The following is a 12,883-nucleotide window of genomic DNA, read 5'->3' as shown; positions in this document are numbered from 1 at the left end:
AGTAGTGTTCTAAACTTATCAGCAGTTCTCCTTTTTGGTGTTACCTCTCTTGGATTTCAGTATGAGGGTTATGCTAAACCTGGAAAATGAAAAAAAAATTTGTCTTTTTTCTTTCTCCCCACTCCTCCCCTGTGTAACAGTTTCAATAACACAAGGGTTGTCTGTCCCTTGATGGTGTGATAGAACTTACTGTAAAACCATCTGAGCCAGAGGCATTTCTGAGTGATACAGATGCTTGGAATGCATACACTTGAGTGGCTTCCCCACAGGATGTTTTCCTCGACAGCCAATTCTGCTTGGCATCCTTCTCTTTAGGATCAAGCTATTTTGGAAGAGCCTAGGATGTGTGAAAATGAGACTAAATGCATTAGCAAATTGATGCTGATCACTCCTGCATGGTCCTCTGCTCCAAATGAGCCAGCTTCCTGGCCAGCACCCTTTGAAATGGCACACCTCTCCGCCTGGGGCTGCTGGCTGGGGCTTTGTAGGACATATCTGGTTAAGCAGGGAAAGGTCTGGTCCTGCCTTTCCTTCCAGCCGCTCTAGCAGAGGGTTCAGCTCTGGACCCCCCTCTTCAGCCAGCTCCATTCCATCCTCTGGCTTGTACCTTTCTCCAAGTACTGCAGGGGCAGGACTCCTGCTTAAACCTCTTGCTCTAGATGCTTCCTTGAGGCCGGCCTCACAAACCTAGCTCTCGGCCTGTGTGGGTAAATCATTTGCCCAAAACAGGGGAGGCCGAGAACCGCTGGGAGATCGGGGTCAGGAGGCCAGCCAGGCTGCGCTCGCGCTGGGGCAGCGAGGCGGTGGGAAGAGCCGAGGGGCTCCCCGGGGTCAGTGAGGCCCGGAAGGGCTGGGTGGGCGGGTGTCCCTGGAAGAGGCCACTGGGCCCGGGGCTGCCAGGAACCCGCGACCGAGCAGAGCGCTCCAGGTGCCGCGAGGCCTAGGCGAGTCCAGCGGGCGAGGCCCCGAGAGGCGCGGCGCGGGGCGGGCAGCCGACGCCCGGGGCGGCCGGCCGAGCTCGGGGGCGCCCAGGCGGGCCGCGGTGGGCGGCGGCGGCGCGGGCTCCGGACGCCTGGGCTCCGCTCCCCCGCCCGCCCGCCCGAGCCAGCCGCGGGCGCCCGGCGCCTCCCCCGGAGCCCGGCCCGCCGCCGCGGCCCGCGGAGGGAGCCGCCGCCGCCGCCAGGCCGCGCCCCGCCCCTGCCGCCGCCGCGCCCCCGGTGAGGCTCGCGCTCGAGCTGCGGCGCCGGCTGCCGCCGCCTGGGCCCCGGGCCCGGCCCCTCCCGCGCCGCCCGGGCGATGAGAAGCTGCTTCTGCGTGAGACGGAGCCGGGACCCGCCGCCGCCGCAGCCGCCGCCGCCGCCGCCCCAGCGGGGAACAGTTAAGTGAGGCCGGGCGGGCGCCGCGGAGGCTCGGCCGGCCGGCTCTGCCTGCCCGGGGGCGGGCGGGCGGCGCGGGCCGCGGGCCCAGGGGCGGGCGGGCGGGAGGAGCCGGGCCGCGCCGAGGCCTGCGGGCTCCGTGCCCGGCCCGCCGCGGGGACAGGCCGGGCGGCCTCTGCCGGGCCCAGCGCGCGCCGCGGCTTCGCGTCCCCGGCCGGGCCTTGCGGCGGGAGGCGGGAGGGATCTGGGGGACCGGGTGCAAGCAGCGCCCCCAGGCCCGGCGCAGGTGAGGGGCCCACCTGGCAGCTGGGCACAGTCACTTGACCCGCCTGGCCGGGGGTCCAGCTCTCTGCGGTCACGTGGGTGCAGAGGAGTGTGCACCTGACCCCCAGGCATATTCTGGGGCGTCGGCTTGTGTGACCTGAGCGCAACAGTGGACACCCACACCTAGGGCACCTGTGTGCAAGGTGAGATGCCCCGTTTGGTCGCTCCAGACCCAGAGTACCCATCCAGGAGGGATGGTGAGCATGCTGATGAGTGCTCCACGGTCGCTTCAGTGCAAGCAAGGCACAAGGACCAGGGGCTGGGATACAGGATCAGAGAACATCAGAGCCTCAGAGACAGGCATGGGGAACAAGGTAGACCCAGGATCATCTTTGTCCTCTTTGTTACCAGCACACAGCTCTTCCTAAATTATCAGTCTTATCTCTCTCTCCATTAAAGATGCAGCTCCTCTGTCCCCTGTCCTCCACGGCCTGTTCAACAGGGCCCAGAGGAAGACGACAGGAGGGCATAAAGCAAATGGCTGTTGCCCCTTCTCTGCTCCCTGCCCCCACCCAAGAACCAGAGGCCCATGGATTTCAGCCACAAAAGCAGACAGCAGGCCAGCTCCTCTTTAGGGGCCTTTGTCTCTGGTGGTTCCTTCTCAGTATAATCTCATTGTACATTTCCCGACAGCTGACTGGATCTCATCTCATTTTAACAGGGCTAGCAAATCTTATCAGCTGCACCAGAAAAGCCATAGAAAAGTTAGAAAAAGATAAGCTCTGACAGACCCAGACTAACTGAAAATCTCAGTGTACTCGAAAGGTTAGTTACAGGAGCTGGTGACACCTTTCTTGCTGGAAATCTTGTGGGGTGCTTTGAGGAATTGTGCCATGCTCAGAATATTCAAGTGGAGCCTCTGAGAAATGGGGTTTCTGCAGGGATCTGGGCAACACCCATATAGAGCAGTTGATGTGGAAATTACCAGTTCCTTAGAACCTGAAGTCATCTTCTCTAATCTACATTTTTTGTTCATTCCTTCTTGCCTTAGGTCCCCCATGTAGGCTAAAGGCATTTTCCATACCTTGCCTGCATTCTACTGGTGGGCCTTCTCCACTTCTAGAATATTGGATCATGGTTAAGTGCAAGGGCTTTAGAATTAGACCTCAGCCTAAGTCTTGACCTTCCTACTTACTGTGTGTTTTTTGAGCAAATTAATAAGCCTTTCTGAGTCTCAGTTTCCTCATCTGCAGAATGAAGCTAATGACTGTATCTTAATTTTATAGGATCAAGGTGAGTTATAAAGTATTGCAAGAAAAATTTAGCTCAGTACCTACCACGTGGCAAGTGATCAATAAAAGTTGGCGGTTATTATTAAGGGTTTGTTAATGGGCTGATCCAAAGAGAAGCTTATTTATTTATTTTTAGAGTGCCTTTCTGTTTGTGGTTACTGTTTCATTCTTATCAGTAGGAATTGATGATATAGTAGAGCAACACTGGACTTGGGTTTGTGTTTCAGACTCTCTGGGACTCTAGGCAACCCTAGGGAAGTCATGGAACTTTTCTGAATCCCCATTTTCTTAACTGTAAATATGATTTACAAATAAAACCTACCTATGGGGTAGTTAGTCAGGAAGTCTGAATGAGCTAATGGATGTGCCTGCACTTGGCCCTTTCAGAGGTGAGGGGTCCTCATGAAATTTAAATGGTATCCAGCAGCAGCTTCCAGTTCTGTGGGTCTGATACTTAAATAATTTGTTGGCGATGACTGGACTATCAGAAGAGAGTTCAAGAATGCCTTGGCTTTGTATGTGTCACAAAACTCCATGGCCACATGAACTCTCAGGGCCTTGGAAGAGGTAAGGGCGGGGCCCGGAGTTTAATCTCTATCGCTCTGTGGCCTCGCTGCTTTAGAACCTGAGTGGCCTGGGACCCTGTGCCGCGTGCGACACTGCAGAGTCATGATGGTACTGGAGTCGAGCTTGGGAAGTGTGGAAGGTGCCTTCATGATGATGAAGATGGCGCGTGACCTCGTGGCTGGGATGTCTTCGGCCCGAGGTCACCGTGTGAGCAGAGCCTCCTTCACCAGTCGGGCAGTGAGCGGCTCCTTGAGGGAGCTGCCCCTCCCAGGCTGCCCTCCCTCTCCCAGGCCCTCCTGGCCAGTGCTTCCCCGACCCGGGCCCTCCTTGGCCTTCTGCCACTGCGGTGTGTGCATGACATTACCTCCCTTGTTGGGGACATCCTGTGGGCATGTGTTTGATTTATTTGACATGCTCTGGCAAGATGTGGAGCTTGTCCAGGCAGAAATGTGAGAGCCCTGTGGGCTTGGAGCCCAGGGCTGCACACAGGGGCTTTACAGCTCCAGCCTCCCCGAGGACTGCAGGGTCACCTCCTTGCCTGTGACTGGGACCTGCCTGAGGTTGTTCTTTGCTCTTTGTAGGTACAGATGTGCATATCACATACACACACTTTCTTAAAAGCACGGATGCCGATCCGCAGAGCAGAATGTTGGAAAGCTCATCCCCTTATCCTTCAGAAGAAGGAAATGAATGAGTTCTTAATGAGCCAAGTGTACCTGGGTGTTTATGGAAATGCTGATTCCTGGGCTTTAGACCTAGACTGTTGAATCAGATTCTGTGGGGAAGGGGCTGTGGAATCTGCATGTTTAACAGGTTGTACTTATACTTGCTGAAATTTGAAAAACCACAGTTCTGGATACTTTCTAAGAAAATTGTTAAATGCACGTGCTGTAAAGTTTGGTTCTTAGCTATTTTTCAATGTATGGATCAGTGACAGTGTGTACATTTCACACTGTTGAACAGCTAATCTCTAGAGCTTTCTCATTTTGCACAACTGAAGCTCTGTACCCACTAAATGACTCCCCATTTCCCTCCCCCCAGCTCCTGGCAGCCACCATTCTCCTTTCTCTCCCTGAGTTTCTGTCTCTGTGCCCTGCTAAATAGGCACGAACATACGGTATTTCACTTTTTGTGACTGACTTGTTTCACTTAGCAGAATATCCCCAAGGTTGATCATACTGTAGCTTGGGTCTGATTTTCCTTCCTTTTGAAGGCTGAGTAATATTCTGTTGAGTGTGTCCACCAGGTTTTGTTCTTCCACCCCTCCACAGGTGGGTGCCTGAGTTGCTTTCCTCATTTGACTATGAACACAGGTGTTCCAATATCTCTTTGAGACCCTACTTTCAATTCTTTTGAGGTTGTAGAAATGGAATTGCTAGATCATATGGAAATTTTATTTTTAATTTTTTGAGGAACTGCCGACTGTTTTCCGTAAAATGATGGCTGCGTTTTATGTTCCCACCAACAGCACATCAAGCTTCCCTGTTTTTCCACAGCTTCACCAGCACTTTGTTTCTGGGTACTTTGCTTTATTTTTTGGTAGTAGCCATGCTCAGGGGTGTAAGGTGATACCCATTGGTTTTAACTTGCATTTCCATAATGACTAGAGATGTCGAATGTTTTTCATAGGCTAATTGGCCATTCGTATGTCATTTTTGGGGAAATGTTTGTTCAAGTCCTTTGCCTATTTTAATTGGTTCATTTAATTACACAATGGTGGGATTCATTGTGATATCCTCGTATGCGTGTCACATAATGTGGCCGATTTCCTTGCCCAGTACTTCCCCTTTCACTTCCCTCCTCCTTCTCCCCTATCCTCTGTCCAACTGGCGTCCCTTCTGTTGGCATGAAGAGCCTCTTTTCTCCTTTCTTCTCTCTAGTTTCCACATAGGAGAGAAAATCATGATTTTGGTTCTTTTGGATAAAAACTGAGTGGAATGGCTGGGTTGTATGGTGGATCCATTCCTTATCTTTTGAGGGACTTACAAAACTTGACTTTCTGTTATTCCACTCCAGTTCATCTGTTTCCTGCAGAGGTCATAATTTCATTCTTCTTTATAACTGCATAATATGTCACTTTTTTTTTTGTCCGTTCTTCTATTGATGGGTATCTAGGCCGATTCCATAGCTTGTCTGTTGTGAATTGTGTTGTTATAAACATGGGTATGCATGTATTGCCGAAGTATGCTGATTTTAATTGTTTTCTATAAATGCTGAGGAGTGGGATAGCTGGGTCATATGGTGCTTGGTTTCCTGCCTGGTCTTTTGAGGAACCTCCATACTGATCTCTGTAGTGGTCGTACTAATTTACAATTCCATAAACAGAGTATAAGTGTTCCTGAATGCCCCACACCCTCACCAGCATTTATAATTATTTGTGTTCTTGATGGCTGCCATTCTTAACTGGAGTGAGATGAAATCTCAGTAGTGTAGTTTTTTTGTTTTTTGTTTTGTTTTGTTTTTGTTCTGGGTATTGAACCCAGGAATGCTTAACCACTGAGCCACATCCCCAGCCCCTTTTATTTTTGTTTTTTTTTGAGACAGGGTCTCACTAAGTTGCTCAGGGCCTTGCTAAGTTGCTGAGGCTGGCTTTGAACTTCAGATCTTCCTGCCTCAGCCTCCTGAGCCTCTGGAATTACAGGCATGTGCTACTGTGCCTGGCTGAGTGTAGTTTTGATTTGCATTTCCTTGATTGATAAGGATATTAAGGATATGGAACAAAATTTTCATATATTTGTTGACCATTTGTATTTCTTCTTTTGAGGAATGTGTGTTTAGTTTGTTTGCCCAATTATTAAATGAGTTATTTGTTTATTTGGTGTTGTTTTTTTGAGTCTTTATATGTTCTGGATATTAATCCTCTGTCCGAATGGTAGACGGCAGATTTTCTCCCATTCTGTAGACTCTCTCTTCACACTTTGAATTGTTTCCTTTGCTCTGCAGAAGCTTTTTAATTTGATGTCATTTCATTAACTCTTGGTTTTATTTCTAGAACTTTAGGACACTTACTGAGGCATTCTATGCCTGTACCTATTGGAGTGTTGACCCTGTGTTTTCTTCTAGCCGTCCTTTGCCCATTTTTTAATTAATTTGATTTGTATTGTTGAGCTGTAGGCCTTCTTTATGGATTTGGATAGTAATCTCTCACCAGACATTCGATTCGCAAATGCTTTCTCTGGTTCCTTGGGTTGCCTTTTCACTCTGTTGGTTGTGTCCTTTTTTGCAAATTCTAGATGCTTTCTACACATTATAGCTCTGTTGAGAACATATTGTCTATTGTTCTATTTTATGGGGGTGAGAAACTCCAGTCCAGTTTGGCTCACGTGCCAAGGGTCACACAGACATAGGTAGGTGTCAGAGCTATGATTGGAGCGCAGGTCCATCTGAACAGAGCCTGCCCCTCTCCTCTCCCCAGCCTGGCCTGCCATTCTGCCCCCTGGGCTAGTAGCAGAGGGAGGAGGCCTGGGGTCAGAAGGAAGTGGCCTTAGTGGGGCAGTGTTGAGCTGGAAGACCTGTGACTTCCTTCAGACCACTGGGGCACCTGTGGCTCTGCGTCTCTGCTCAGCTCTTAGAAATGGCAGAGAGGGGCAAATAGGCTCTTTTTTTTTTTTTTTTTTTTTCGCAGTCTTGCTGGTGTTGTTTGTTTCTTTCAGTATTTCATACATTTCTTTTGGAGCCTGGCTGCTGCTTGCTGTCCCCAGCATCCCCGTGTGCTCACCCGCTGTGCCTCTCTAGCCGCTCACCTTCTGCCTGCGGGCCTGACCTCTCCCCTCTCCGCATCCTCCATCTTCCCTCACATGCTCCTGCTGAGCAAGCCAAGGAGGTGGCCCCTCATCTTCCGTCCCTCACTTTTGGGCTTTCCGGCAGCCTGTGAGCTCCACACCTTGTCTCTGTCTCTGTCACTGTGCACTGTGGAGCATCTCCTTGGCTGCACCATCCAGCCTCAGCCCAGCTGCAGCCTGTTAAAGCAGAGCCTGGGAGTAGGGAATATGGCGGCGAGAGATTTTCAAAGTCTGTGGGGCCCAGGGGCCTGGAGACCTGGCCCTGCCGGCCCTCCTGTAGTCTGCACTGAGTTAGACCTGCTCCTGGGGAGGCCCGGAAGTGCCACAGTCTCTCCTCTGCCTGGCCCTGCTGTCACTATTGCTCCTGCTGCTTCATGTGTCCTCCTTAATCCAGTGGAATTTGGGCAATCTTGAGGGGGTAGGAATTTCATTCATTCATTTTTTAAATCCATACATAATCCATTTCTTGAGTGTCCACTGTGAGTGAGGCACCGTGGTAGACATAGCACACCTTTGAACAACTTCTGTCCTGCTAGGGAAAGTGTTGTGTAGCCATCCAAAGCCAGGCTGAGTGTGTGTACACATGTGTGGGTGTGTAGACAAGTGCATGTATGTGCCAAGGCACACGCTTGGATGGTGTCAGGATTCTGAGTGACAGCACCTGTCTGGCTGGGCAGTTGGTGAGAGTCTGGGGAGAAGGGAAGCTGGCCCAGATTTTGAATGGTGGGTGGGTAGGGAGGAATTGTGCTCTCTTGGCTGACTTGTGACAGAAGGGAGAGACTGGGGGACTCGTTCTGAGACTGCTCCATGAAAGGTCACCTTCAGGGTCGTCCTATCCATTCATCATTCACTGAACATCTAGAAAGTGCCACTCTCAGGGGTTACATTTTGGACTATGGACCAGCTGTTTCAGCATCAGCTGGGAGCTTGTTAGAAATGCAGCCTCTCGGGCCCCTAGACCTGCTGTCAGTGTCTCTGGGGGTGGGGCTTAGGAGTGTCTGTCTTAACAGCCTCTCCAGGGGACTCTGGTGTGCTACAGTGGATGACTCCTGCTCCTGAGTGCAGTTCTGTCCTCCATCCCTGTTCTCCATAGACATCTGTGGACTGCTGGGTGCCAGGCCCTGTGAGACCGGGAATGTGGGGTGAGCATGGAGGTCAGCTGTGTCCAAGGTGTGGGTGGGACGTGCAGGTGGAGACAGCCAGTGGGACACTGGGTACATGCTTGAGTCTCAGGGCTGTGGAGTCTGGGCTGTGAAGGTTATTTTGGAAGTCCTCAGGTGGAATGATTAGACTACCAAGTGCAGGGGAAGAAATGCTTGGGACTGAAGTGAAAGTCAAGAAGGGCCTGGTGTGCAGCTCACCTGAAGCCAGGTGTTCTGATGCTTCCGGCTGGGAGCCCATTTGCCTAGAGTTGAGTTGACATCATGGAACTTTTACTCTGCAGACACTGGCTATCAGGCCAGGGTGTGATTTGTCTTACAGTACCGAATATACCAGGGACCATTACTCTTGGGGCCTCCTAGGATGGTTTCATTTGCAGGGCCTCTGCTTCTGTTGGGGTCTTCCTTTTTCCTGCTATCCAGGGGACAGTGTGGTATCACCAGGCCAGACCTGATGGGCGTGGGCAGGGCCAACCTCATTCGCAGTGATCTTGAGTAAGTGGGGTAGGCTAGAGGATGCCCACCCTCCAGCAGTGTTCCCTTGCTTGGGTGGAGTTGGGCCTGTGGAGGGCAGGGCTTTGGCCAGGGCAGTGCTGTAGAACTTGATCCCACAGTTATTTTTAAAGCGGGAATCCTGGTCTCTAGCGTTGCCCTGTATGGGCCAATGCAACCTGAGCCCTGGGCCCGCCACACAGTTTATGGACTCTGGTCGTCAGGTGGTTAATATAAATCTGAACATAGGTCAGATTGAAGTGATGTGTTTAGATACCAGATTCTTCTCTTAGAAAAAACAGAACAAACATTGCTGGGGTGTGAGGGGGGTGCTCACAGTTGCTAGTTTCCTAGCTGGAAGACTCTTTGTGATCTGGGAGAGCCTAAAACCATATGTACTTCAGTTCCCCAGTTCCCCAGTGTTCCAGCAGCCCATGGCCTGCGGCCACCGCAGCACCTGAAAGTATGTCTGAGGGATTTGCCGTCTGACTGGTCATGAGGTCGTCGGTCCAGGCCAAAGTGCAGGCAGTGCTGGGTGCTTGCCCGCTGCTGCAGGCGCCTGCTCTCACCCACAGCCCCCTGAGGAGGAGTGTCTTTGCACCTTTGCCACAAGGAGGTGGCCTGGTTGTGTATGTGGCCGTGTACATTGGTGAAGCCTGGCCACCTCTGAGACCAGGTTGTGTCCTCCCGTCCCTTGCTTGTGACTCTGTCAGGAGAAAGGCGCTAGCATTCCTGAGGCCAGAGGTGGCGCGGATTCCTGCAGACCATCACTGCAGCTGGGAAACTGCGGAGAACCTCCCCAGACACAGGCTGTGGCTGCAGTGTTCACCGGACAGCCCCGGCAGGTGTTAAGTTTTCATTCCCTTCCCTTCCCAGCCCCGCAGGGGGTGACAGTTTAAGTCTTTGGTGCCCTTGACTTTGGATTTCAAGCAAGCTGATCACAAGTTCATCCTTCTGTAGGGACTTAATTAACCCACCGGTTTTGCCATTTCAATTACAGTAGCCCGATTTAACCTCCCCCCTTAATACTTTGAAATCGCTCTCCTCAAAAGTTGTGCGGTCATGCCTTCGGCCCTGGCAGGCTGCTGGCCCTGCTTCTGAGCCAGCTTTCCTTGCGCGGCAGGGAGGCTGAGAAGGCAGGGGGGCCCCCTGCAGTCATTGCCCCCGAAAGCACTTTAAACAGCCCACACCCTGCCGCTGGAAGGCCTCGGTGGAGAGAGGGCTGCGTGTTGTTAGTTGGGTTTGGATTTCAGTACTGGAGTTGATAAAATGAGATAAACCCCAGCTCACTAGGGCCATGGAAATTAAACAGAGATGATATCAAAGTTCCCCTGAGTTTTCAGCTGTGATACAGTAGCTTAGTTTTCTCCCAGACTGGGGCCGGGAGGCACGCCTTTGATTCCGAAACAATGTTCAGCATCAGTTAAGCCTGCGCTGCTGACTTTTAGGGATTAAGTGCACTGTTGTGGTAATTCTTTGATCAGCTACAAGGGAGCAGTGTGCCGGCTGTGTGAAGGGGCTTCATAGTTAAAGTTCATTTCTCTGTGAACCTGGGATGACAGCATTGGCGGGGTGCTGCAGTGCCGGCACCAGTGCGGGCGGGAGCGGGCGGCAGGCTCTTCCCGGCCCCCGTGCAGTATGCGTGGAACTTGGCGCTCTGGGCAAGTGTGCCAGGGCTCAGAATCTCAGGTGAACCCTCCTCATCTTGCCCAGTCCATGCATATGTGTCTGTGCACACACATGCCTGTGCATGTGTGCCTGCGATCAGGAACACACACACGCTAGCACGCCTTGGGGAAGAACTTCTTGACCAGACACAGAACAGCTACCTGGAGTCAGGGTTTGCAGCCCCCAGCCTGGAAGTGACCTAGCAGAGGCCATACGCTTATCCAGGGCAGAGGTGGGATGGGGGTTGAGACCAGAGGACCCCTAGGCTAAATTAGGAGGACAGCTCAAGGTCAGCGTCACTGTGACCAGGAGCAGACATGACCCTCCAGTACCCTACACCTTCCTTCCTTCCTTGGCCTTTGTTGAGAACTGACTTGGTTTCAGATCTGATCAATGCTAAAGTTCTGCTGTCTTGCTGTCCCAAACACTGGGTCCACTTTTGCTTTCCCTGTAGAGACCCTCCTTGCAGCCACAGCTGGATGGCACAGGTTTCCCAGTGGGCTCCGCTCCTCCTGGTTGGCCGTGCAGCTTGTGGCTGGTAATGGAGCCCCTGTGTGCTGTCGATCCTGCATGCACCGGGCCGTTCATCAACCTGTTCCCTCCTGTGCTGTGCTTGGATCTCCCTCATTAGGCCTGAATTTACCTCCATCCTACACAAACATGGCCTTAGCTCATTTTTATTGTTGTAAATTATTTATGAGGGGAATGTTGAATCTTGAAACTGAGGTGTGAGGAAAATTAATCCCATGTTACTTTTATCCTTCTGTACTTTTCTCCCCCCTGCTTGACTTATTGAGCTGTGGCCAGAGAAAGAAGAGCTTTGGCATTTTAAAATATAATTAGTGTTGAAACTGCTTTTCCAATTGGGAGGGACGCTGGTCTCTGCGCATAGTGCAAAGGAAAGCAGACCAGACCAGGGAGGCGATGTCTCTGCTGCCACCAGCCGCAAGCAGTGTCTGAGAATTCAGGATGTTTCCTCTCTGTAAAATAGGGAGATAACATGGCTTGGCCACCTCCCAGGTACACATGAGCATCAACTGAAAAGGAGCCTGAGAAAGCTTTTTGAGATTTGCAAAGTGCTGTACAAACCCAGCAGCGGTATGTTTGTGTGTTTGGTGGTCAGGATTTGGAGGCAGGATGGCACCGGATGAGGAGCTGGTGCAAGTAGGCCTGGGGATTTGTGTTTTCTCCCGGGCCACCTCCTGCCAGGCAGGTTAATGTTGGTCTTAAACACCGGGCTCCCTTGCCCTCCCCCAACTCAGAGTCCACGTGCAATCTCACATCCGCCCTCTTCTTCCCCCTGCCTGCACCCTAGCCTGTGACCCTGGGCGCCTGAGGATGCACGGACGGTCTCTTCTGGCTGGAGGCTCAGCAGCTTGGGCAGCATGGAGTGCTAGTTAATAAATGGCCTTTTGTTAGGAAGGTCAATTGAAGTGACGGTGGAGACGCTGTTAAAAGTAATTTGCAGTCAGAAAATATGTAATTCAGGGCAAGCAGCTTTGAGCGATGGCCTCTGCCATGATATCTTGGGCGTTTCTCATTAAAAGCCTCCTTGGCTGTGGTGGGCTGCCTCCACCTCAGAGTGGGCCGCAGCCCCGCACCCAGAGCGGCCATTTGTCTCTGTTGCACAAAGCCTGCCTTGATCCCCAGGGCACCGCAACTGGGGGGAAGGGTGGAGGGCGGGGGCGGCAGCGGAGCCGCGCTGTGCTCTGCGGCCCTGCGGGCTGGCCAGCCCTGACCAGCTCTGCGCGGACGCCCAGGCTCCTTTGTTTGCCCCAGCTGGAGGCCGCCTGCAGCCATCTTGGAAGCCGCTGCTGGGCCGCCTCGGTGCATTCTGGGAGCATCGCCCTTCTGCAGTTGGCAGTGGGCGTCAGAGCGCAGATTGACATCAGTGGCGGAGCAGGCGGACTGGGTCTGCCAGCACGTGCGATGCTTCTTATTTTTGCTTATCTTCTCCGGCCCTCCTGCCCCATTTTTCTTCCTTTTTCCCCCCTTTTCCTTCACCTTCCCTCACTCTGATAGTAGAGGCAGTACTATCTTAAAAAAAAAAAAAAAAAAAAAAAAAAAAAAACTCACCTCGCATGTTCTTTATTAAATGCACAGTGTGATATTTAGCACTGGCAGAATTCGTCCATTCTGTTAATGAGTTGTTAATTGCACAGCACTTTTGGTAACCGACAGCAGGTACCGATATTTTGCACACTGCAGCAATGTTGTTTTCGTGTTCCCAGTAAGACAGGATTTTTTGAGTGCAGACTTTTTGATTAGTGCTTGCTTAGGGT

General features: G+C 52.0%; 1 protein-coding gene across 3 annotated transcripts in view; it reads left to right on the top strand.

Annotated features, from left to right (window-relative positions):
* Window positions 1–879: 879 nt before the first annotated feature.
* Window positions 880–12,883, top strand: part of Mvb12b (multivesicular body subunit 12B) — a 159,340-nt gene continuing 147,336 nt past the window's right edge. Inside the window, exon 1 of one of the 3 annotated variants that reach the window (XM_047524883.1) lies at window positions 880–1,377. In XM_047524883.1, coding sequence (XP_047380839.1) covers window positions 1,297–1,377 — 81 coding nt within the window. In that variant the 5' untranslated portion in view covers window positions 880–1,296. Of the gene's footprint in view, window positions 1,378–1,619; window positions 1,844–12,883 lie in introns of those variants that run through there. The other 2 variants (XM_047524881.1, XM_047524882.1) reach the window with 2 other exon arrangements.

The sequence above is a fragment of the Sciurus carolinensis genome, chromosome 14, assembly GCF_902686445.1.
Source record: "Sciurus carolinensis chromosome 14, mSciCar1.2, whole genome shotgun sequence".
Taxonomy (NCBI): domain Eukaryota; kingdom Metazoa; phylum Chordata; class Mammalia; order Rodentia; family Sciuridae; genus Sciurus; species Sciurus carolinensis.
This window is presented reverse-complemented; position numbering and strand designations above follow the sequence as displayed.